The 22808-nt window shown below is 38.1% G+C and overlaps 1 protein-coding gene and 1 non-coding gene across 2 annotated transcripts in view; one reads left to right on the forward strand and one right to left on the reverse strand.

Annotated features, from left to right (window-relative positions):
• SLC9C2 (solute carrier family 9 member C2 (putative)) overlaps nt 1-22808 on the reverse strand; it is a 104189-nt gene that overhangs the window by 72474 nt on the left and 8907 nt on the right. Inside the window, exons 4-9 of the mRNA XM_034666750.1 lie at nt 22577-22742; nt 14536-14652; nt 13057-13218; nt 8880-8979; nt 6205-6348; nt 2907-3075 (exon numbers count right to left, since the gene is read on the reverse strand). Of these exons, the coding sequence (XP_034522641.1) occupies nt 2907-3075; nt 6205-6348; nt 8880-8979; nt 13057-13218; nt 14536-14652; nt 22577-22742 (858 nt within the window). The remainder of the gene's footprint in view (nt 1-2906; nt 3076-6204; nt 6349-8879; nt 8980-13056; nt 13219-14535; nt 14653-22576; nt 22743-22808) is intronic.
• On the forward strand, nt 107-213 carry LOC117803653. The gene has a single exon (XR_004627590.1). It is a non-coding gene; the product is annotated as a U6 spliceosomal RNA (small nuclear RNA).

Raw genomic sequence — 22808 nt, forward strand, 5'->3', positions numbered from 1 at the left:
CAAATCAGCAAGGAAGAAGTCAAACTTCCACTATTTACAGAGGACATGATACTCTACATAGAAAACCCAAAGACTACACCAAAAAATTGCTACAACTGATACACAAGTGCTTGCTTCGGCAGCACATACACCAAAATTGGAGCAATACAGAGAAGATTAGCATGGCCCCTGCACAAGGATGACATGCAAATTCGTGAAGCATTCCATACTTTTAAGACAATTATCATATGGTTTCACTCATATGTGAAATATAAGGAATAGTGCAGAGGATCATAGGGACAGGGAGGGAAAAATAAATGGGAAGAAATCAGAGAGGGAGACAAACCATAAGAATCTCTTGAGCGGGAAACAAACTGAGGGTTGTGGAAAGGGGGGTGGTTGAGGGGATGGGGTAACTGGGAGATGGGCATTAAGGAGGGCACATGATGTGATGAGCACTGGGTGTTATTTGCAACTAATGAATCATTGAACATTACATCAAAAACTAATGATGTATTATATGTTGGCTAATTAAATTTAAATTAAAAAATGAAAAAAAAAGAAGTGATACACGAATTCTGTAAAGTCACAGTATACAAAAACAACATACAGAAATCTGTTGCATTTTTTATTATATGCATAAAAATGCATTTTTATTATATGCAATAAAATGCATAAAAATGTCTTTCTGTTGAATGAATTATTCATTCAATAATGAAGCAGCAGAAAGACAGTAAGGAATCAATCCCATTTACAATTGCACCAAAAACTCTAAGGTACTAAGGAATAAATGTAACCAAAGAGGTGAAAGACCAGTACTCTGAAAACTATAAAACACTGATGAAAGAAATTGAAGAGGAACAAAGAAATGGAAAGACATTCCAGGTGCATGAATTAGAAGAACAAATATTGTTAAAATGTCTATACCACCCAAAGCCATTTACACATTTAATACAATCCCTATCAAAATAACACCAGCATTTTTCACAGAGCTAGAACAAATAATCCTAAAGTTTGTATAAAACTACAAAAGACCCCAACTAGCCAAAGCAACTTTGAAAAAGAAAAACAAAGCTGGAGGCATCACAATTCTGGACTTCAGGTTATATTACAAAGCTGTAGTGATCAAAACAGTATGGTACTGGCACAAAAATAGACACATATATCAATAGAACACAATAGAAAACCCAGAAATGAACCCACTATACAGTCAATTAATCTTTGCCAAAGCAAGAATGAATATTCTAGGGAAAAAGACAGTCTCTTTAACAAATGGTGTTGGGAAAACTGGACAGCAACATGCAAAAGAATGAACATGAACCACTTTCTTATACCATACACAAAAATAACTTCAGAATAGAGAAAGATCTAAATGTGAGACAGGATACCATTAAAATCCTAGAGGAGAATATAGGCACGTAACCTCTTTGACAGCAGCCATAGCAACTTCTTTCTAGACACGTCTCTGGAGTCAAGGAAAACAAAAGCAAAAATAAAGGATTGGGACTTCATCAAAATAAAAAGTTTCTGCACAGGGAAGGAAACAATCAACAAAACTAAAAGGCAGCCTATGGGGGAAAGGCTGGGGGAAGATATTTCCAAATGACATCTCTGATAAAGGGTTAGTATCCAAAATATATAAAGAACCTATACAACTCAACACCCAAAAAAACAAATAATCCAACTAAAACAATGGATAAAAGACATGGATAGACATTTTTCCAAAGAAGAAATAAAGCTGGCCAACAAACACATGAAAAGATGCTCCTCACCACTCATCATCAGGGAGATACAAATCAAACTACAGGGAGATACCACCGCACACCTGCCAGAATGGCTTAAAATAAAAAGCACAAGAAACAACAGGTGTTGGTGAGGATGTGGAGAAAGGGAAATCCCCTTACACTGTTGGTGGGAATGCAAACTGGTGCAACCACTCTGGAAAACAGTATGGAGGTTCCTTAAAAAGCTGAAAATAGACCTACCCTATGATGCAACAATTGTACTACTAGGCATTTACCCAAAAAACACTAAAATGCCAATTCGAAGGGATACGTGCACCCTGATGTTTATAGCAGCATTATCTACAACAGCCAAACTATGGAAACACCACAAGTATCCATTGACTGATGAATGGATAAAGAAGATGTGGTATACACACACACACACACACACACACACACACACACACACACACACAATGGAATATTACTCAGCCATCAAAAAAGAATGAAATCTTGCCATTTGCAACAACATGGATGGAGCTAGAGAGTATAAAGCTATGTGAAATAAGTCAGTGAGAGAAACATAAATACCATATGATTTCACTCATATTTGGAATTTAAAAAACAAAATGAACAAAGAGGCAGAAAAAAAAGAAAGAGAAGGAGGCAAACCAAGAAACAGACTTTTTTTTTTTTAAGATTTTATTTATTTGAGAGAGAGAGAGACAGAGAGAGTAAGAGAAAGAGAACAAGAGCATCAGACAGAGAGAGAGGGAGAAGCAGGCTCCCCGCTGAGCAGGGAGCCCAATGTGGGGCTTGATCCTGGGACTCCAGGATCATGACCCAAGCCAAAGGCAGACGGCAGACACTTAACTGACTGAGTTACCCAGGTACCTCAGAAACAGACTCTTAACTATAGAGAACAAACTGATGGTTACCAGAGGGGAAGTTGGTGGGGGGTCGGGTGAAATAGGTGATGGGAATTAAGGAGGGCACTGGATGTGATGATAACCAGGTATTGTATGTATTACTGAATCACTAAATGGTACACCTGAAAGTAATATTACACTGTATGTTAACTAACTGGAATTTAAATTAAAACTTTAAAAAATGGTTAACTTTATTATTGGGTACTATGACAAGTACTACAAAATACATAAAAATGAATAAGTATGAATAATTATGAGGTATGATTTTTCCTACCAGTTGAGGTGACTCTACTTTTTGTTCAGCCAGATTATGAATATCGGGAGCCAAGAGTAAGCTAAAAACTCCTTTAATTCCAGACCATGCTATAACAATTCCCCACTTCCAATTATATTCATAATTTGCATGCATCAGAATGGGGCTCACTAACAGAATAGTAAGCAACCTGTGGAGAGAAAAACTTTTTTATTAATCACACCTGATGTATCAATGTTATTCATGGTTGAATACAAAATTTCATATAAAATTTTTTCAGGAAAGAGAAAATAATCAGTTTATTGACAAGTGTTCAAACTTTCTGGAACAAATAAAATCTATTGTCTAAATTTTGCATATAATACTCAAATCTTGAAAAACAACGCTAGAAGTTTTATACAAATATAAGGAATTAACATTAACACTATTGGGCACTATTCAGATTTGGGTAGTAAATTTCTGAAAGAAAGTTCTTCAAATAACACGGACAAGTTCATCTATTCCGTGGAAGACCATGACTAGATTCAGAAATTAGGTCAAGAGGACATGCAGATGATGGCCAAAAAGTAAAATTATTGTAGGCACATTAATAAACTTGGCTTAACCAAATTTTTCTTGAACTCCCATGAGAATCATAAACTAAATGTCACATAAGTAATATCAATTTGTGCCTTTTTTCTTTTTCTTTTTCGTTTCGTTTCTTTTCTTATCTTTCTTTTTCTTTTCTTTCCTTTCCTTTTCTTTACTTCCCTTTTCATTTCTTTTCTTCCTTTTCTTTTCTTTTTAGAGTGGGGAGGGACAGAGGGAGAGGGAGAGAGAGAATCTCAAGCAATCTCCATGCCCAGGATGGAGCCTGATACAGGGCTCTATCTCACAACCTAAGATCATGACCTGAGCTGAAATCAAGAGTCAGAGGCTTAACTGACGAGTCACCCAGGCGCCCTCTTTTCTTTTTTCTTATTTGAGAATCATTGACCCACAATGTTAATGATAGTTTCAGGTATGCAACAAAGTGATTCAACAACTCCATTCTTATGCTATGCTCTCCACAACTGTCTACAGATCATTTTTGTATAAGAAACTCTACCCAAAATTTAGAATCTATCTTTAGAGGATATGTACCAAAAGAATATCAGTACTCTCCCTCAAATGAGAGTTCAACAAAAATAAAATTGACATGTTCTTAGCCTCAAAGAATATATTGTGTATCAGTTGCTCAGCTGGGAATTTCACAAGACAATTTAGAGAATTCTGATCATTGAGAAACAGAAAATCTGCAATTACCATCTGTAATGTATATAATTAATTTGAGCAAACTCCTCTGCCTTTCATTTAAGTCTTTTGCAAAGTAATTCTTTTTTTTTTTTTAAGATTTTATTTATTTATTTGACAGAGTGAGAGACAGCCTGAGAGAGAGGGAACACAAGCAGGGGGAGTGGGAGAGGAAGAAGCAGGCTCCCAGCAGAGGAGCCTGATGCAGGGCTCGATCCCAGAACGCCGGGATCATGCCCTGAGCCGAAGGCAGACGCTTAACGACTGAGCCACCCAGGAGCCCCTTATGCAAAGTAATTCTTACCAAACTTTTCAGCCTTACTCAATTATCTTTCTCTGAAATACCATTGAGTTCAGCCAAAATAGAACAACTCATAGCATTTCCTGATATCAAAAACAGAAAGGCAGTATAGCAAAGGCTCTGGAGTCAGTCTACCTGGGATCAAATTGAGGCTGCTTTTACTAAACATGTAAACTTAAGCAAGTTCTTTAACCTCTCTAAGCCTCAATTTCTTCAACTGTAAAGTGGAGATAATAAATAACAATAAGTGTACTTGCCTCAAAGGATTATTGTGAAGATTCGATTAAACGAGGCAACATTCATAGGCCTTAGAATGATGTTTTGAATGTGGTCAGCACTCAATACATGTTAGCAATAATTGTTATGACCAGGCCTTAGTTTGGCTCCTCCTCTAAAATGTTTTTCTCAACAAGTCTCTTATGAAAAGCCCACCCATACTTTGAGGGCCCCTGAGGATGACACCTTCTATTAAGGCATTTCCTCTAGAGAGGTGGAACCATCAGTTCACCTGAGATCTCTGGCACTCCCTAGCCACCTGACTTTGGGTAAGGTACTTTGCCTTTGTTGGCCAGTTTCTTCCTTCAGAAAATTCTCATCTCCTAGTGTTGTTATGAAGATGAAATGAAACACCAGATGTGTAGCTGAGTCAAACAATGCACTTACTCTTCATATTATTTCTTCATATTCTGTGACCAATCTCAACCTGCACTTGAGTTTCCATGACACAAAGAAACATAAATTGCATACACATCCTTGTGTGTGAGAGTAACTATCTGAGTGGCGAGCAATGTGTTCAGAGTCAGCAAAAGCGATGTCCCCTGAGAACATCTTGTAAAGGAAGCTCCCTTGGCCAGGTCTATCCTCAGTGGAAATGACACTGTAATGAATTCTTATCAAAGACACAACTACCACGAGTGGGCAATGGTGTTTGAGAGAAAACATGTTCATGGGGTCAGGTTTAAATCCCAATTCTGGGGGTGCCTATGTGGCTCAGTTGGTTAAATGTCTGCTTTCAGCTCAGGTCATGATCCCAGAGTCCCGGGATCATGACCTGCATTGGGCTCCCTGCTCAGTGGGGAGCTTACTTCTCCCTCTCTCTCTCTGCCCTTCCCCCTGCTCATGTTCTCCTTCTCTCTCTCAAATAAATAAATAAAATATTTAAAAAAAATAAGAAATAAACCCCAATTCTGCCCTTCAAGTTGGGTAACTCTAGGCAAGTTTTTAACCTTCCTGGACTTCATCTGTGAAATGATGCAATAACACTTACTTCATAGGGTTGTATTAGTATTAATGGCATAATGTACATGGTAGGTGCTTAATAAATGGCTTTATCATACCTATGATGATAATAAATGAGGATGAAAGTCAACAAAAATGTTAAGAGCCATTAATCCGCTCCAGTATTGTTCAAACTTTAACAAACATGTTGAAACAGTTTCCTGGATCTCATCTCCAGAGGTGCAATTGAGTACATTGGGACGCACCCACGAACGTGCATTTCTATCAAGCTCATGGGTCATGATGCTGATGCTGATGTTCTTGCCCCTTCTCTTTTTCTAGATGAAACTTTTAAGAGTAAACAGACTTCCCTCAATTGCACAGCAAGGTATTGTCAGAACCTCGACAACAGCGCAGGTTTTCTGACTCCACGTCCAGGGCTCTTCTTGATATAACAGTGCCTCCCAATTCTAATTCTGGGCTTAAGAACCTAAGTCCAGTAAGCAAACTTTAAAATATAATTCCTACCTTACAAAATTCACTGTTGCAAATAAGATGAATATGAAAACCACAGTGTGAAATCCTAAATACTTGGTTTCTCCACATCCAATTACAATGCCAAAGAAAGTATATATTAGTTGTTGGTATACAGTCGAAAACATTTTTAGGAACCTAGGATGAATGGAAAATAAATCACACCTTAAGCAATAGGTTTTTAAAATAGTTGCCTTTTCACATAAAAGCATGTATCACATATATACCATTCTCGTCTTAGCAGAAGTCCTTGCCTCCCGCACTGTTAAAATCAACATTTAAAAGTATTTTGTTGGAACTAAAATATACCCAGCTCCTATTCTCCAGTACTCTTATCACACCATGCCCATGGGCTGCCTCTCATAGGAGAATAGTAAGAACAAGGCAGAAAAATAAGGCTCCCCACCTCCTCCCCCAATTGGTGATGTGGCAGTTTTGCTGAGATTAGCTGGCATCATATCAAACAGTTGGGTCTGCCACAGCTAAACCCAGAACCACCTGGTTAACCTTGATTTTTTGACAGTTGACTGGATCACTTCATTGCCCTCTGCAGGAGTTCTCCCTTCATGATTTGCCTGAAAGTTCCTTAGGTTGGAAGTCTCTCCTGTCTGCTTTCCCATCTACTGAATTCCTAAAAATCTCATAGGGTTAACTCGAATCCTGTGTTCTTCATGAAACCATCCTAAGCACTCTCATCGGAAGTGATCCTCCTTTAAATCCCTGCGGTGCCAATTGTCTATACCACCATGGCTCATTAAGCAGACAAGTGAATTAGAATCACCCGTATTGCTTTCCAAATATCTATATAACTGGCCCCGCCCCCAAAGAGTCTTCCTGAATAGACCAGAACCAGTGGTTAGAGCTTAGGCTGCTGTGGTTCCATGTAGTAACATGCTTGCACCCAGGCCAGGTTTGACTTCTACAAGCAGATTGCAAGTCCCGCCTCCTCTTGGACCCCTCCACTGGGACTTTCCCTTTCAACTAACTAGGTGAGTATGCTTGTTCCACAAAACAGCCTCCCTGTAGGTGGGTCTCAAGATCTACATTTGGAAAGCAGCATTAGGAAGCCTTATTTTGGCTTCTGAGGGAAACCATGTTCTCTGACACAGCATTACCCCAATCAATTAGATTGTCTGATTCTCTATCTGATTTCCATCTCTTGATTCATTAGATTCAGAACTCAGAGAAAAGAAGGGTTTGAGATGCCCCCCCCCGCCAAAGCTTAGTTTTCTGAAATTCAGAAATGATGGAATAACTGAGAATACTTTTTCAAATGTCTCCACAAGACCTAAAAAAATAAAATGCCTTACATATACTAGGATCCCAATAAATATATAGCGATTCATACTTATTAGTTTCTTACATAAACATGCCCACCACTTAACAATGAGTGCCTTCTGAGAAGGGGACTTATTTACACAGCCCCAAACCTAAGATATAATGTCCAGGCCACAGTAGACATTAAGAAAGGATTGGTTGAATCAGTTCAAGACTAAACAATTAAATGAATAGAACAAGTAATTTATAATGATGCTGACAGACAGCATGACTGAGCTCAGGAAACTGTCCAAATTCAGACAGAAAGTATATGTTCTATCAACTATTTATTCCCAAGCTTCTGGATTCTAAAAACCAGTTAAGTGTCATATTCACATAGACACAAAATTAGAAGAGTTATAGGTGCCAATTTTTTTATTTTGCCAAGTGAAGTTATTAAAAAAAAAGTACCATCTTCTATCACTAGGATTTCATAAAAGAAAGAACATCTTAGGGGCGCCTGGGTGGTGCAGTCGTTAGGTGTCTGCCTTTGGCTCAGGGCGTGATCCCGGCGTTCTGGGATCGAGCCCCACATCAGGCTCCTCCACTAGGAGCCTGCTTCTTCCTCTCTCACTCCCCCTGCTTGTGTTCCCTCTCTCGCTGGCTGTCTCTGTCAAATAAATAAATAAATAAAATCTTAAAAAAAAAAAAAAGAAAAAAAAGAGAACATCTTAAACACCAAAATAAGTAGACAGGCCATAATTTCAGAACAATGGATAGTCATCTATGTTTAAACAAATGAATCTTCCTGGGAAAACTTAGGATTATGGCTTCTTGTTTTAACATTTGCTTTCATTTGGTCTACACTGGGCTAGGACTTGTGAAGTAGTTATGAAACAATCCTATAATTTAGCACAGTCTTTCAGACAGAGCCTAATTCATTCATCTGAGAAGACAGGCAAACGGTTTTCCCTCCATGCAGAGATCCTCATATGACACCTTGCATTACCAAATGTAAAGGGCCAGCAAGAGTTTTGCTGGTGTGGCATCTTTCTGCTACTTTTCTTTTCCAGCTCGTCCCATGTGAGGATGCTGTCATTTATGGATGTCATGAAGGAAACAAAGGAATGAAGTATTTTTTTTTTAATTTCTAACAATCCAAAGTAAATTTTTATCAAGAGTTACATGTAAAAGACCACAGCCTCTGAGCCACACTTACATGATTCATAACATCAATCGATGTCAACAATTGTTGGTACCTTAAGTGCTTTCAAATATAACTGGTAATAAAATCCACAATTAAAAGGCAGAAAAATGTTATAAAAGGGGAGTCTTGTGTATCCAAGAAGGCAGAACCAGTTAAGCACTAAACTTCTATGGTATCTACACCAAGTACACAATAGGAGACTTACTTCGTAATTATTATCTCGATCCTCGGTTTAAAGCTTAAGGAATCTAAATTCAGTCCTACAGCGACTAACGCAATCATTCCCGACATTCCCAAAAGTTCCACTGGGGAGGGAAAAAAATGAATAAAATGAGTTGCATTCAAATCTGCACGCTGAGGTACTTTATCTTGAGTGAAGAATTGGTGAGAGACTTGAGAGTCACATGTCTTGGAGAGTTGCTTCAAGGGATCGGCTAATCCTGTAGATCAGGGGTTGGCAAACTTCTTCTGTAAGGGATCATAGAGTAAATATTCAGTCTCTGCGGGCCACACACAGTCCCTGTCACAACTACGCAACTCAGCTATGACAGTGCAAAAGCAGCCACAGACAGTATGCCAACAAATGCGTGTCCAATAAATAATAGATACTGCCAGTAGAAGCGCTTTGGAGCAGGGCAGAGCTGGTTGCTCTTGGAGTGTGACCTCCCTTTTCTCTATTAGCACCCCTGCATCTGTAAAATGGGTGTAAAAGAGGAACGTCCCACAGAGTTGTTGTGCAGATTCAATTAAATAACATGAGAAGTGCTTGGCCCACTTTTAAATCAATGAATACATGATAGTCACTATTACTATGCCATTGTTCTTATACATTCACTTTACTGCTTAGTAAATTAATATTGTTTATTTGAATTTTATTTTTTATTTTATTTTTAAAAGTATTTTTAACATTTTCAATATTTATTTTATTATTCCTTTGGTTTATCTAATCACTTAAGTCCACTTTATTTTTACCTACTTATCTAACTGAATTTAATATAAGTAACCAAGGGCAGTAAAACCAGTAGTGCTGGGAATGGTGATGATAGGGGAACTGTCTGGTGAAATCTTATTTCCACTTCCCTATAATTAGTATTACTGGACTTTAAAGCTCATCATAGTTTTTTTCAGTTAAATATACAATACTTAGAGACAATGTCTGTTATGAGAAAATCAGTAAATAATTTCATCTTAGAACTGATGTCATCTTATTTAGTATAAACCCAGTGTTACAGGATTACATGGTGTGAACGCATACATTAACATATGTGTATATGTTTATATGTATTTTTTTAAGGGCTGAGGACAGACACCAAAATGTATCCATGGTCTAATTTATAACACAGGTTTATAAGTGATTTTTTTTTCTCTTTGACTTTTCAGAATATTTCCAAAATTCAACAATCAATATGTATTGCTTTTATAATTAGACAAAGTTTTTACAAAATTACAAATATTATTATATTCAATTGTATTTTAAATGTTTGGAAGGGGGAAAGAGTCATGGACCATGTAATAAAGGAAGAGATTTTCATCTTCACAAAGCTGAGTAGTTAAAAATAGACTTGTGCAGTTTTTCTGACCAATGGAAAAAACCACTACAGAAAAGTAATGCTGCAGACAAGTGGCTCTCTCAATCTTTGTCTCTCTCTTTCTCTCTCTGGTTTAGAAAAAGTGAAGGTCCTCCTAATAGAATCAAAGGGATTTTTTTTCCCTAAAAGCAACAGGATTCAATACTGGATGTTTTCTAACTAAAATATAGTCGGGTAATGACAGGAGTTTGACATTTATCACCTAGACCAACGATGATAGCGAAGAGAGAGTGGAGCAATCAGCCCTGGCACAGGGAGGAAGGGATACATTGATTGTAGAGAGTTTTAAAGCAATAAAACTAACGAAAATTTGTCTGCCCTTTGTTATCTTCAATCCCCAGAAATTCTGAATAATGTTGATAAAATATTCCTCTTGCTTGTATAAGCACTTCTCTCGGTACACCTCTGGCCTACACTTTTATAAAATCCACCATGTCTCATGAATTATAAGATTGACTCTTCAAGTGCCTTTTGTCCCCTCAATCAAATTTTCTTCCATAGGCTGATATATTAATATTTCCAACTGTACTACCTGCCAACAAACAATGTTCCAGAAGCATCGTGTCCTTTGTGAGGCAATGTCTGTGCCTTTTTGTTTGTTTTATTTCATGAAAAAGAATGAATGTGCTGGTACAAGTGATTTCTTGAGGTCCAGGTTTCATGAATTGAACATAGTTGGGACAAAAATAGAAATTACTACATGTGCTCAAAGAGGCAACACTCTAACTTCAATCAGATGCTCCCTGGACTTAAGCCAGTTGACTGAGCGTTCCTTAAGTGAGGGAAGAAACCAAAATTAGATAAGATGACAGAAATGTAACACCAGAGAATGTGTGATTAGAATTTTATCTATGTTTGGCAATGGAATTACTGGCAATGGAACATCTCCTGATAATATGCCTGTTACTGACTTCTGCTGTCAGGAACTTATTAAATAAAAGAGTAAAGGACTAGTGTTTTTTTAATCCCTGAAGCAGACGAAAATGCAACAGAGGAAGGACAAGTGCCCGTTTCTAGGAGCTGCTGTAATAGAGTATCACAAACTATCTTAGACAGCATGAACTTACGGTCTCAGAGTTCTGGAGGCTGAAGGTCCAACACATCAAGGCTCCCTCAGCAGTGATTCCTTCTGAGCCTAAAAGGGAGAATCTACTCCAGGCCTCCCAACCACTGACTGGAAGCACTTTCATCTTTTAGAAGGAAAATGGGAAGGAACCAACACCTGTTGGCTGCCCTAACTTGAGTCCAGTCGTGAGCTGGTAAATGTTTAAAACCAGCTCTCTGGAGGTAAACCAAAAAAAAAAAAAAAAAAAAATCCCCGATGGGCAGTGTCTGCCAATTTCCATGGTGTAAATACTCCCAATAGGGCCAATTTCAAATGATGCCACCTGCACAGAGCTGTGAAGAGATGTGTGCAATCAGCTCTTGCAAGGCAGTAAGGGCTATTGCCAGCACATCAGCATGAGCAAGTCACATAACACACATTATCTCATTAGTACCAGCAAAACCCCTATAAATTAGGTGTTACTATATCACTTTTATAGATGAGGAAACTAACTAAAGCTTAGAGAGGATAAGTAATATTCCAAGTCAACAAGCTAATAAATTGTGAAGTTGGGGTTTGAATTCAAGTCTGCCTAACTCCAAAGCTCTTCAAGAACTAGTATGAGTTTATTCAACCAACATTTGTTAAATTACTTTCAGGCATATGGGATGCATTGGGCCTGGCTGGGGGAACACAGAAAAGAGAATAAAATAAAAAGTTGAATAAGAGACAGCCTCCACCTCAAGGAAATCATGATCTAGTGGAAGAAATGGAAATATTAATTTAAAAAATTTTTTCTTCAGACATTTAAGGCATCCATAAAGGTTCACGGGGAGAAAAAAAAGAAAGAAAGAAAGAAAGAAAAAAGATGAAGGAAATGACCCTTCAGTGAAAGCTCTCTATAATTTTACTGATTGGGGGCAGTAAGCAACTCCTGGGTGCAATTTACCTAGAAAGGAAGCAGCACTTTTAGGTAACTGGAGATGACAGGAGGAGTAGTCAAGCTCTTGATATCTGAGGTCCTTCACAGATGGAAGTTGCTCTACTGTGTGGTGTGAGAGCAGAAGCAGCATCTGATTGTTCTGATGCAGTTACTATGGCTCTTGGGGACTGGTTACCTCACTCAGGCTGGTAAAAAACTTTAATTGCCAATCTCACTAGACTAAACCAGCAAATGATTATTGCAGGTCTACCAGTGCTGGGCACTCTGACTCCTCCGATTATTCCACTCTCCTGCTTTTCATCCGGATACAGGTATACCTGATTTCTTCCTCTCCTTTCCTGCCTCCTAGCCGCTGGGAAAGGCTGCCATTCCTACAGTCTCCTCAGTCTGGTACCCAAAGAATGAAAGACAATTGAGCTGGAAAATCTCAGGAGCATCTCTCCCAGCAATCTCATCTTAGGCATGGGCTGCTAAGGGTCAGAACAGGAATCAGCTCAGTGCTAATTCCTCTTCCAGGGGACTGCCAGTGACTAAATGTAAGGTCAAAAAGTGGAGCTCAAAAAGAATAAGAGAGTAATTACATGGAAAAGAAATGTAAAGGGGAGGGATGTGGACTTGCAATTAAGGGGATGTTAAGAGAGACCAGGAAAGAGTTAGAAGCTGCAGAAGGATAATATGACAAGACACACAGAGGGGCCACCACACAGTTGGGAGGGGGCAACTGGGTTCAAGATCAATGAAAACCAAAAATACATAAAATTCACTTCAAGGACAGCTTTTTTTTTTGTATCTGTTTCTGCCTTACCAATGTAGAAGGTCATGTACACCATCGAAATGCAAAGAATGACACTAGTAAGTGTATTGCTAAAGAGGTCAGTCAATATAAACTGAATGATTCTTGCACACGAATATCCGCATATTATGCTTCCCAAGAGGTCCAAGCAAAGGCCCAAGATTACGTGTAACTCTAGAAAAAGAAAATAAGAAAGAAAAAAAAAGTTGAACTACAATTTTCATTACTTTTATTGATGGCATTTGGGTCTATGCACCTTAGTTTGCTTTTGAGATTTTGAATGGGACCTTGTTCTTCAGCAGGTGGGAGTTTTCCATGAAAGCCTGGCAAAACAGACACTCTGGCGATCTATTTCTCTTACAGTCTGCAGTTTGAGGTTCACTTATCCAGGGACAGCAGACTCAAACATCCTCAGAAGCCCAGCAAGGAGCATAAAGGCGAAAAGTCTGTGACAAACTGGAGAGTGAATGTCCCACCAAAAGACATCCAAATACATATTTTTTACAAACTATGTTAGGGCCAAGCAAATCATGTCCAGGGTCCCCACCAACCTGCAGTCCATTTGTGAACCCTGTCCCCAGCCCAGGGGCATCTGGGAAATGGAGATGAGAAATTTCTCGCAGTCACAATAAGTGGGGGCAACAGTGGCGGTAGTGAGCAGATGTCAGGCAATGCCAATGATGGTTCTAAATAACAAAGACTGTCCCACCCCAAATGCCTATAGCTCTCCACTGAGAAGCACTGCAAACCCCTTTTATCACCAATATTCTTTCTCCTTTTAGCACCTCTCTCCTCCTAAAACTATCACATAAACAGATCAGGAGTTCACCTTTTCCCTTTTCATGCTGTGACTTCCCCACCTCCTTTCTTTTCTACTAGAACCAAATCTGGAAACCTAGGAAAGCAGCACGCTCCATATCCCATTGAACTTGAGCCACATGAATCCACTATTACTTCTAGGACTGGACTCTCCAGTACTGCCGAAAACATTCTGCCTTCACCCTCAGGCTCAAATTCAGGATCAAGTCAATTCTTAATATCCACTCACTGAGATCCAGATTGATCCAGGAAAGAAGCTGTTCTGAGCCAGATGATGTGTGTGTGTGGGGGGAGTGGATGTAAAGGAAAAAGATAAAATCATTTCTTTAACATTCTTTCCCCCTTATTGTCCAAGAAAATACATACATGGTAATTATTTTCTTATCTGATATGCTATTTTAATTGGTTCAAAAGTATAGAGAAAGCAGTAAAGTTAAGACATCTTGAATGTATTTTATTTTATTTTTATTTTTTAAAGATTTTTTTAAATTTATTTAAGTAATCTATACACCCAACGTGGGGCTCGAACTCATGACCCTGACATCAAGAGTTGCATGCCCCTCTGGCTGAACCAGCCCGGTGCCATTTAATATATTTTAATTTCAGTGTGACTTGAAATTCATCATACAAGAATGATTTTAGAAAATATGCAGACAAAAAAGATGCTCCCACCTGTAAACATGGAAACGTGGAGAAGGTTGCTCCGAAAAATTCCAAAACAAATGGATGTGAAGCCACAAATGATCATTGATTCTCCTCTTATGATATCAGTATACATTTTGGAAATGCCTGGAAAGGAAATAAAAAAATATAGTTTAATTTGGTACGTGAAAATGATACTTTTGCACAGGAAACACAAAAATAGAAGAGAAGGAATATGTCCGACAAAAAAGAAAAAAGCCATGACTGGGATAGGTCAAAAGACAACCACAATCACAATTTTTTTTTAAAGTTTTTTTATTTTTTATTTATTTATTCAACAGAGATAGAGACAGCCAGCAAGAAAGGGAACACAAGCAGGGGGAGTAGGAGAGGAAGAAGCCGGCTCATAGCAGAGGAGCCTGATGTGGGGCTTGATCCTATAATGCCAGGATCACGCCCTGAGCCGAAGGCAGAAGCTCAACCGCTGTGCCACCCAGGCGCCCCCACAATCGCAATTTTTAATCTCTCCAATAACAAAGGAACAGGACAAGAGCGTTCTTTGAAGTGTCCACGGCCTCAAACCATACCTGAGTTTTGAAATGAGACAGAACACTTCTCAGGACACAGCATTTAGCTTGAATAAACATAAACAGACACCACAAAAATCACATTTTAGAAATAAGTACAGGGGTGCCGGGGTGGCTCAGTTGGTTGGGCATCCAAACTTGATTTCAGCCCAGGTCGTGATCTCAGGGTTGTGAGATCAAGCACCGCATCAGGCTCCATTAGGTATGGAGTTTACTTAAGATTCTCTGTCTCCTCCCTCTGCTCCTCCCCACCGGTCCCAGGCGCACACACTTGCACGGGCACGTACACACACACACTCTCTCTCTCTCAAAAAATAAAAGGAAAAAAGAAAGAAAGAAGTACAAAGGATGACCCAGCAAGTTTACTCATAGACATATGCCCAAGAGAATTGAAAACCTATGTCCACACAAATATTTGTACATGAATGTTCCTAGCGGCATTATTCATAATAATAATTAAATTACTCAGCCACAGAAAAGAATGAAGTACTGACTGATACATGTTACAACATGGATGAACTTTGGAAACATTATATAGAGTGAAAGAAGCCAAACACAAAAAACATATTGTATGCTTTGATTTGGATAAAATGTTCAGAATAGGCAAATCCATAAACAGAAAATAGACTCACAGTTGCCAAGGGTTTGGGGGAATGGGGGGATGAGAAGTGACTGCTAAAGGGTAGGAGACTTCTTTTGGGGTGATAAAAATGTTCAAAATTAGATAGTGATGATGGTTGTATAACTCCACAAATATAGACCACTGAAATCTACAGTTTAAATTTTTTTTTAAATTTTTTCTTTTTAAGTAAGTAGGTTCCACACCCACTAGTGGGGCTTGAACTCATGACCCTGAGATCAAGAGTCACATGCTCTGACTGAGCCAGCCAGGCACTCCTGTACAGTTTAAAAGGATGGATTTTATGGTATGTGGATTATATTTCAGTAAAGCTGTTATTAAAAATTAAATATAAAATCTTATTGGCACTTAACATTCACAAACAGGTAAGTGTAATGGAAAATATAATCCAATTAATTGCTTTGTGATATACGACTTACGAATAGGGTGACAGTGACTGGTACTTGCTCAACCAGTATCTATCCTCTGCTCTTGGTAAACAATACTGGTTTTATCCAGCTTTTATCCAGTTAAATGAACACTTTTCCTCATAGCCTGGGCTTCTAAGAGTGTCCACTGAGATAAAAATAAGTGGAAGTTACCAAGTGGGACTTTGGGAAAATTTCTTGGAGGGAGACATGACTTGGTTGGAAGGAGAATCACTTTGACCCTTGCCCTTCTTCCTCTTCTTACCTGAAATGTGGACGTGATGGCCTGAACTTTAGTAGCCAACTTGTGATCCTAAGAGTGGAAACCATATGCAAAGAATGGAGGAGCAGATAATAAACCCCACAGTAGATTCCTATCACTTTTGCTTTAAATGTCATCTTCTAAAGCGATTTTAAAATAAGAAAAAAGTCATATTTTCCCATATGTTTAACAATTACAGTGCTTCCCACTCCTTTGTGTAGATCCAAATTTCATTTGACACTGGTTTCTTTCTGCCTGACTTCAACATTTTTTTTTATAGTGCAGGTCATCTGGTGATAAATTCTTTCAACTTAAATATGCTTAAGAAAGTTTTATTTCACCTTTGCTTTTGAAAGATATTTTCACTGAGAATTCTAAGCTTTTCTTTTAGTACTTTAACAATATCACTCCACCATCTTTTGGCTTGCACTGTTTCTGAAAAGAAGTCATTATTATTTTTGTTCTTCTGCATACAATGTGTCTCTGTTCCCCCTTCTGGCTGCCTTTAAAATATTCTCTTTATCATTGCTTTTTAGGAACTTGATTTTTATGTGCCATGGTTTAGTTTTTTGTTTCTTGGGCTCATGGTATGTTGAGCTTCTTGAAATCTGTTATGGTAAAATCTTCACCAAATTTAGAAATTTTTCATCCATTATTTCTTCAAATATTTTTTTCTTTCTTCCTGTCTCCTCTCTTTTGGGGACTTGTATATTAAGCCACTTGAAGTTGTCCCACAGTGGCCCACTGATGTTCTGTTCACTTATCTTAGTCTTTCTCTCCATGTGCTTCATTTTGGATAGTTCTATTGCTGCATCTTTAAGTTCCCTAATATTTTCTTTTGCAGTGTCTAATCAACTTCCATCAGTGGGATTTTTGCCTTAGCTATTGTGTTTTTCATCTCTGGAAATTTGATTTATATCTACCATATATGTCCAGTGGTATGCCAATAAATCACCTCTCCAAAATTAAAACAAAAACAAAACCACCTGATTTGTAGCATTTGCAAATTCCACACATAAACATTCACACCATAACCAATTTGAAGCTACTAATGGTTTAACAGCTGGCTTGAAAAATTCCTGATTATCTAACAATGTGCTCTCATAAGCTGATAGGAGTCAGTTCTAACCCAGCCTTAAACTTTCCTCTAATTTTTTGAACATATAGAATAGAGTTACAATAACTGCTTTAATGATGTGTTTACTAATTCTACCATCTGCCTCACTACTCGATCAACTTATTATTTTTGTACAGTTTATGGGTCCTATTTTCCTGCTTCTTTGATATCACCAAGAAGATATGACTGGCAGTTGACCTGTGACTTGGACCTGTGTGTTTAGAGGCCATTCAGCCCCTCCCCTGTGCTTGGAATGTGAGTTCCACTTGCCTTTCCCGCTCCCAGAGGCTGCTCCAAGGACATAGCCTTGAGATAGTGATGTGGTGTTCAGAACACCTGCACAATCTACGTGACTGGATGCAGGTAAGGCCTCTACATAAGCTTTTCAGATTTGGCGGGCAGGTGCAGGGAGGCTTTCATCTTGCTGCTGCCCAAGATAAGGCTTGTATGTAAGTTTCTTTTGCTTATTAAAACCGCCACCTACCAACCTGCAGTGACCTGCCTCTTGCTTTAGTCTCTCCCTGCCCGCCATGTATGGGGGTCAGTTTCAGATTACACCCAGGAAACTCTCAGGAGGGTCGCTAACTAATATTCCACTTACTACTTGTTGCTAGCTTTGACTGTGACAGAAGGCACAAACTACTGGTTAAATGAGTGTAGAAACTATTAGCATAGTCGACTTAGTTGGTCAAAAAATCCATTCATCCTTTCCTCAAATTCAGTGAGTCAACCAGGAACAGGTAAAATACAAGGTCTGAAGCATGAAGCTTTTTTTAAAAGAAGATTTATTTATTTGAGAGAGTGCATGAGCAGGAAGAGGGAGAGGAAGAAGAAGGCTCCCTGCTCAGCCCTGATGTGGGGCTGGATCCCAGGACCCTGGGATCATGACCTGAGTCGAAGGCAGATGCTTAACCAACTGAGCCTCCCACTTGCCCTAGTATGAAGCTTTGAACTTGACTTATAGTTGTGTTTAATGGCAAAATACCACAAGAATTACTTCCTCATTCTTTATCGGCTTAATGGGGAACTAACTTACATTCTCTAATTCATTGTAAAATTCAGAAAAGGAAAGAATAAAACAAAAACCACATATAATTTCACAACTCGGATACAACCTTAATGTTGAAGACTTTTTCTAAGCTTATAAACGTTTTCCTCAATTGAGATCATACTAAAACTTTGTATTTTATTCCTTTACAAGGTCCTATTCCAGATTTGTCTTAAAGTAAAAATTGTTGGAGCCCAGTGTTCCTTTTCAAACAGGTAATAAATAGACAAATTCCTTTTCACTTGCATGTGAACACCCAATTTTTTCAGTGGGTCAGGCCATTGAGATTGCAGGGTTTACAGTGCACAAGCACAACACATCAAAAGAAGCACAATTCACATTATAGGAGCTGTAGTTTTGTATATTATGATAATTTTAGGCAAAAAATATCTTTCCTTAAAAAATTAATGTATTATGACAGTTAGAAATAAACTGCTTTGAAGAAAGGACCATTTATCTAATTCACACATAGAGCCTAAATGGTGACTCTGTGAATACCATAAATAAGCAAGAGGGATATCCCCACTAAAAATGAGTCAAATTTGTTTTACTAGGAAAAAATGTTATTGGATCAAGAATCCACATACGACCTTGAGCATTACTGACATAGAGAAAATAGCAACTAAGAGCTAAATACTTCACTAGTTTTCTTTTAAAGAAATAGAAAACTTTCTGTTATACTTCCTTTCTGAAAAAAATTGAATATAGAAACTTCAATAAATAAAGTTTATAGCCACTTACAGTGAAGAGATTTCAGAAAAGCAAGCAGGGAAAAAATGAGGTGAATAAAACAACAGGCAAATACAAATGGCTAAACAAGAAAGGCAGATGAAAGAAAAATAGGGGGAAAAATTGTACTTAAAAAAGAGAGAGAGAGAAAGAAAAGAGGACAGTATCAGACTCTTTGAGAAATATGACAGTTTAGGATATCACCACCAAAAGTGTCTTAAAACTTACGTTTTCCCAACTGCAAGTATAAATGGGTGTAAAATTGGGAATCTCACTTGCTGGCAAGGTTGGAGGTTTCCCATTCCAATCATAAGGCAATAATATACTTCCGCTAAATATAAACACCTTAAAATTGGTTAGGAAAATATTTCTGAGTCAAAAACAGAAACCACACCATTTAATCATTTCATGTTTTTACTGCTGCGTTAATAAAACAAGACAACAGGGGGATGTTTCAGAGTGAAATCATCTTTTACTAAATAAGAGGGGAAGTACTGCAGGACCTGAAACCCTCTTGGGAATAAGCTATTATTGAACATGTTTGCCCACCTATGTTCTTACCCATTCCTTTTAAATAAACTACACCTCTTCCACTACCTGCTTATGGTTAGCTAGTCCAAAAGGGAGGCAGTTCTTCTCCTCCTCCTCCCTCCTCTTCCTCCTCCTCCTTCTCCACCTCCTCCTTGTCCTCCTCGTCTCCTTCCCCTTCCCCTTCTCCTTCTTCTTCTTCTTTTGGGGGCGGGTGTATATACTTTTTAAATTTTGTGTGGTTTTTCAATCTTTTTTTAATTTAAATTTTACTTAGTTAACATACAGTACAATATTGGCTTCTGGAGTACAATTCAGTGATTCATCCTTACATACAACACCCAGTGCTCATATTAAGTGTCCTCCTTAATACCCTTCACCCATCTATCCCATCCCCCCATCCAACTCCCTCCATCACACCTCAGTTTGTTCTGTTTGTTAAGCATCTCTTATGGTTTATTTCCCTCTCTCCCTTCCCCCCACCATTCCCATGTGTTCATCTTTCTTTCTTAAATTCCACATACGAGTGAGATCGTACTGTATTTGACTTTCTCTGACTGACTTATTTCATTTAGTATAATATACTCCAGCTCCATCACGTTGTTGAAAATGGCAAGATTTCTTTCTTTTTGATGGCTGAGTAGTATTTCATTGTATATATATACACCATACTTTCTTTATCCATTTATCAGTCAGTGGACATTTGGGCTCTCTCCATAGTTTGACTATTGTTGATAATGCTGCTGTAAACATGGGGTGTATGTACCCTTTCAAATCAGCATTTTTATATCCTTTGGATAAATACCTAGTAGTGCAATTGCTGTGTCTAGGATAGCTCTATTTTTAACTTTTTGAGGAACCTCCATACTGTTTTCCAGAGTGGTTGCACTGGTTTGCATTCCCACAAATAGTGTAAGAGGGCTCCCCTTTCTCCACATTCTCGTCAACACCTGTTGTTTTTTGTGTTGTTAATTTTAGCCATTCTGACAGGTGTGAGGTGGTATCTCACTGTGGTTTTGATTTTTATTTCCCTGATGATGAGTGATACAGAGCATCTTTTCATGTATTTATGAGCCATCTGGATGTCTTCATCAGAAAAATGTCTGTTCATGTCTTCTGCCCATTTCTTGACTGGATTTTTTGGGTTTTGGGTGTTCAGTTCTTTATAGACTTTGGATACTAACCCTTATCAGATAGGTCATTTGCAAGTATCTTCCCCCATTCCATAGGTTGCCTTTTAGTTTTTAGTTTTGTTGATTGTTTCCTTCACTGCGCAGAAACTTTTTATCTTGATGAAGTCCCAATAGTTGATTTTTGCTTTCATTTCCCTTGCCTCTGGTGATGTGTCTAGTAAGACGTTGCTATGGCCAAAGTCAAAGAGGTTTCTGCCTGTGTTCTCTAGGATCTTGATGGTTTCCTGTCTCACATTTAGGTCTTTCATCCATCTTGAAGTTATTTTTGTGTAGGGTGTAAGAAAGTGGTCCAGTTTCATTCTTTTGCACGTGGCTGTCCAGTTTTCCCAACACCATTTGTTGAAGAAACAGTCTTTTTTCCCATTGGATATTTTTTCCTGCTTTGTCAAAAATTAGTTGACCATATAGTTGTAGGTCCATTTCTGGGTTCTCTATTTTGTTCCATTGATCTACGTGTCTGTTTTTGTGCCAGTACTATACTGCATTGATGATTACAGCTTTGTAATATACCTTGAAATCTGGAATTGTGATGCCTCCAGTTTTGTTTTTCTTTCTCAGGATGCTATTCAAGGTCTTTTGTGGTTCCATACAAACTTTAGACTGTTCTAGCTCTGCGAAAAATGCTGGTGTTATTTTGATTGGAATTGCATTTAATGTGTAGATTGCTTTGGGAAGTGTAGACATTTTAACAATGTTTATTCTTCCAGTCCATGAGCATGGAATGCTTTTCCATTTCTTTATGTCCTCTTCAATTACTTTCATAATTGTTCTATAGTTTTCAGGGTACAGATCTTTTACCTCTTTGGTTAGCTTTATTCCTAGGTATCTTATTGTGTTTGGTGCAATTGCAAATGGGATCAATTCCTAGATTTCTTTTTCTGGTGTTTCATTATTGGTGTATAGAAATACAACAGACTTCTGCACATTGATTTTATATCCTGCAACTTTGCTAAATTCATGTATTAGTTCTAGCAACTTTTTGGTGGAGTCTTTTGGGTTTTCTACATAGAGTATCATGTCTGGAAAGAAAGTTTGATTTCTTCCTTGCCCATTCGGATGTCTTTTATTTATTTTTGTTGTCTGATTGCTGAGGCTAAGACTTCCAGTACTATGTTAATATAGTACTTCCAGTACTATGTTAAATAGTAATAGTGAGAGGGCACATTAAAAGGGAGGCTGTTCTAACCAGAGGTAGTAAGGCCTTGAAAAAGTTTCACTGGGAGTAGGGAAGAGTTTCTACCTTGAGGCTTAGAATTCAGTGGAATGGAATAAGAATGCTAATTTTTATCACCTTCTAGAGAAGTTACTTTTCTTCTTGAAAAAATTCTTTGAGATTATAATTGGTGCTATTTATCCCAGATTTTGGGTTGCCTTATTTGCATTGCATCTTTCAAGTCCATCAGTGCCCCATCTCCAAGAAAAATAGCATAACCATCTACTCTGCTGGATGCACAAATCATGCAAAAAAACCAAAACAAACAAACAAAAAAAAACAAGATCAAAAGAAAATAATTTATCTCTATATCTTCAAGGTAAGAGAGAGAAATAAATCTGACATACCAATAGTTTTCAGTGAATTCACAGAATGAACAGGATCTGTCATCCCAAGAATCATGCTAAAGAGTAGGGAAGACTGCAAATCCCACAAATCTCTATTGAATTTCAGAACCACATATCCAATTATGATGAATGCCACAACAAAGCTAATTAATCCTGTTAACAAGACCTGTGAAACCAATTCATAACACAGTATTAGATTTAACATTTAAAGATGGCATGACTGCATTTACTT

Source organism: Ailuropoda melanoleuca, chromosome 8, assembly GCF_002007445.2.
Source record: "Ailuropoda melanoleuca isolate Jingjing chromosome 8, ASM200744v2, whole genome shotgun sequence".
NCBI classification, from domain to species: Eukaryota; Metazoa; Chordata; class Mammalia; order Carnivora; family Ursidae; genus Ailuropoda; species Ailuropoda melanoleuca.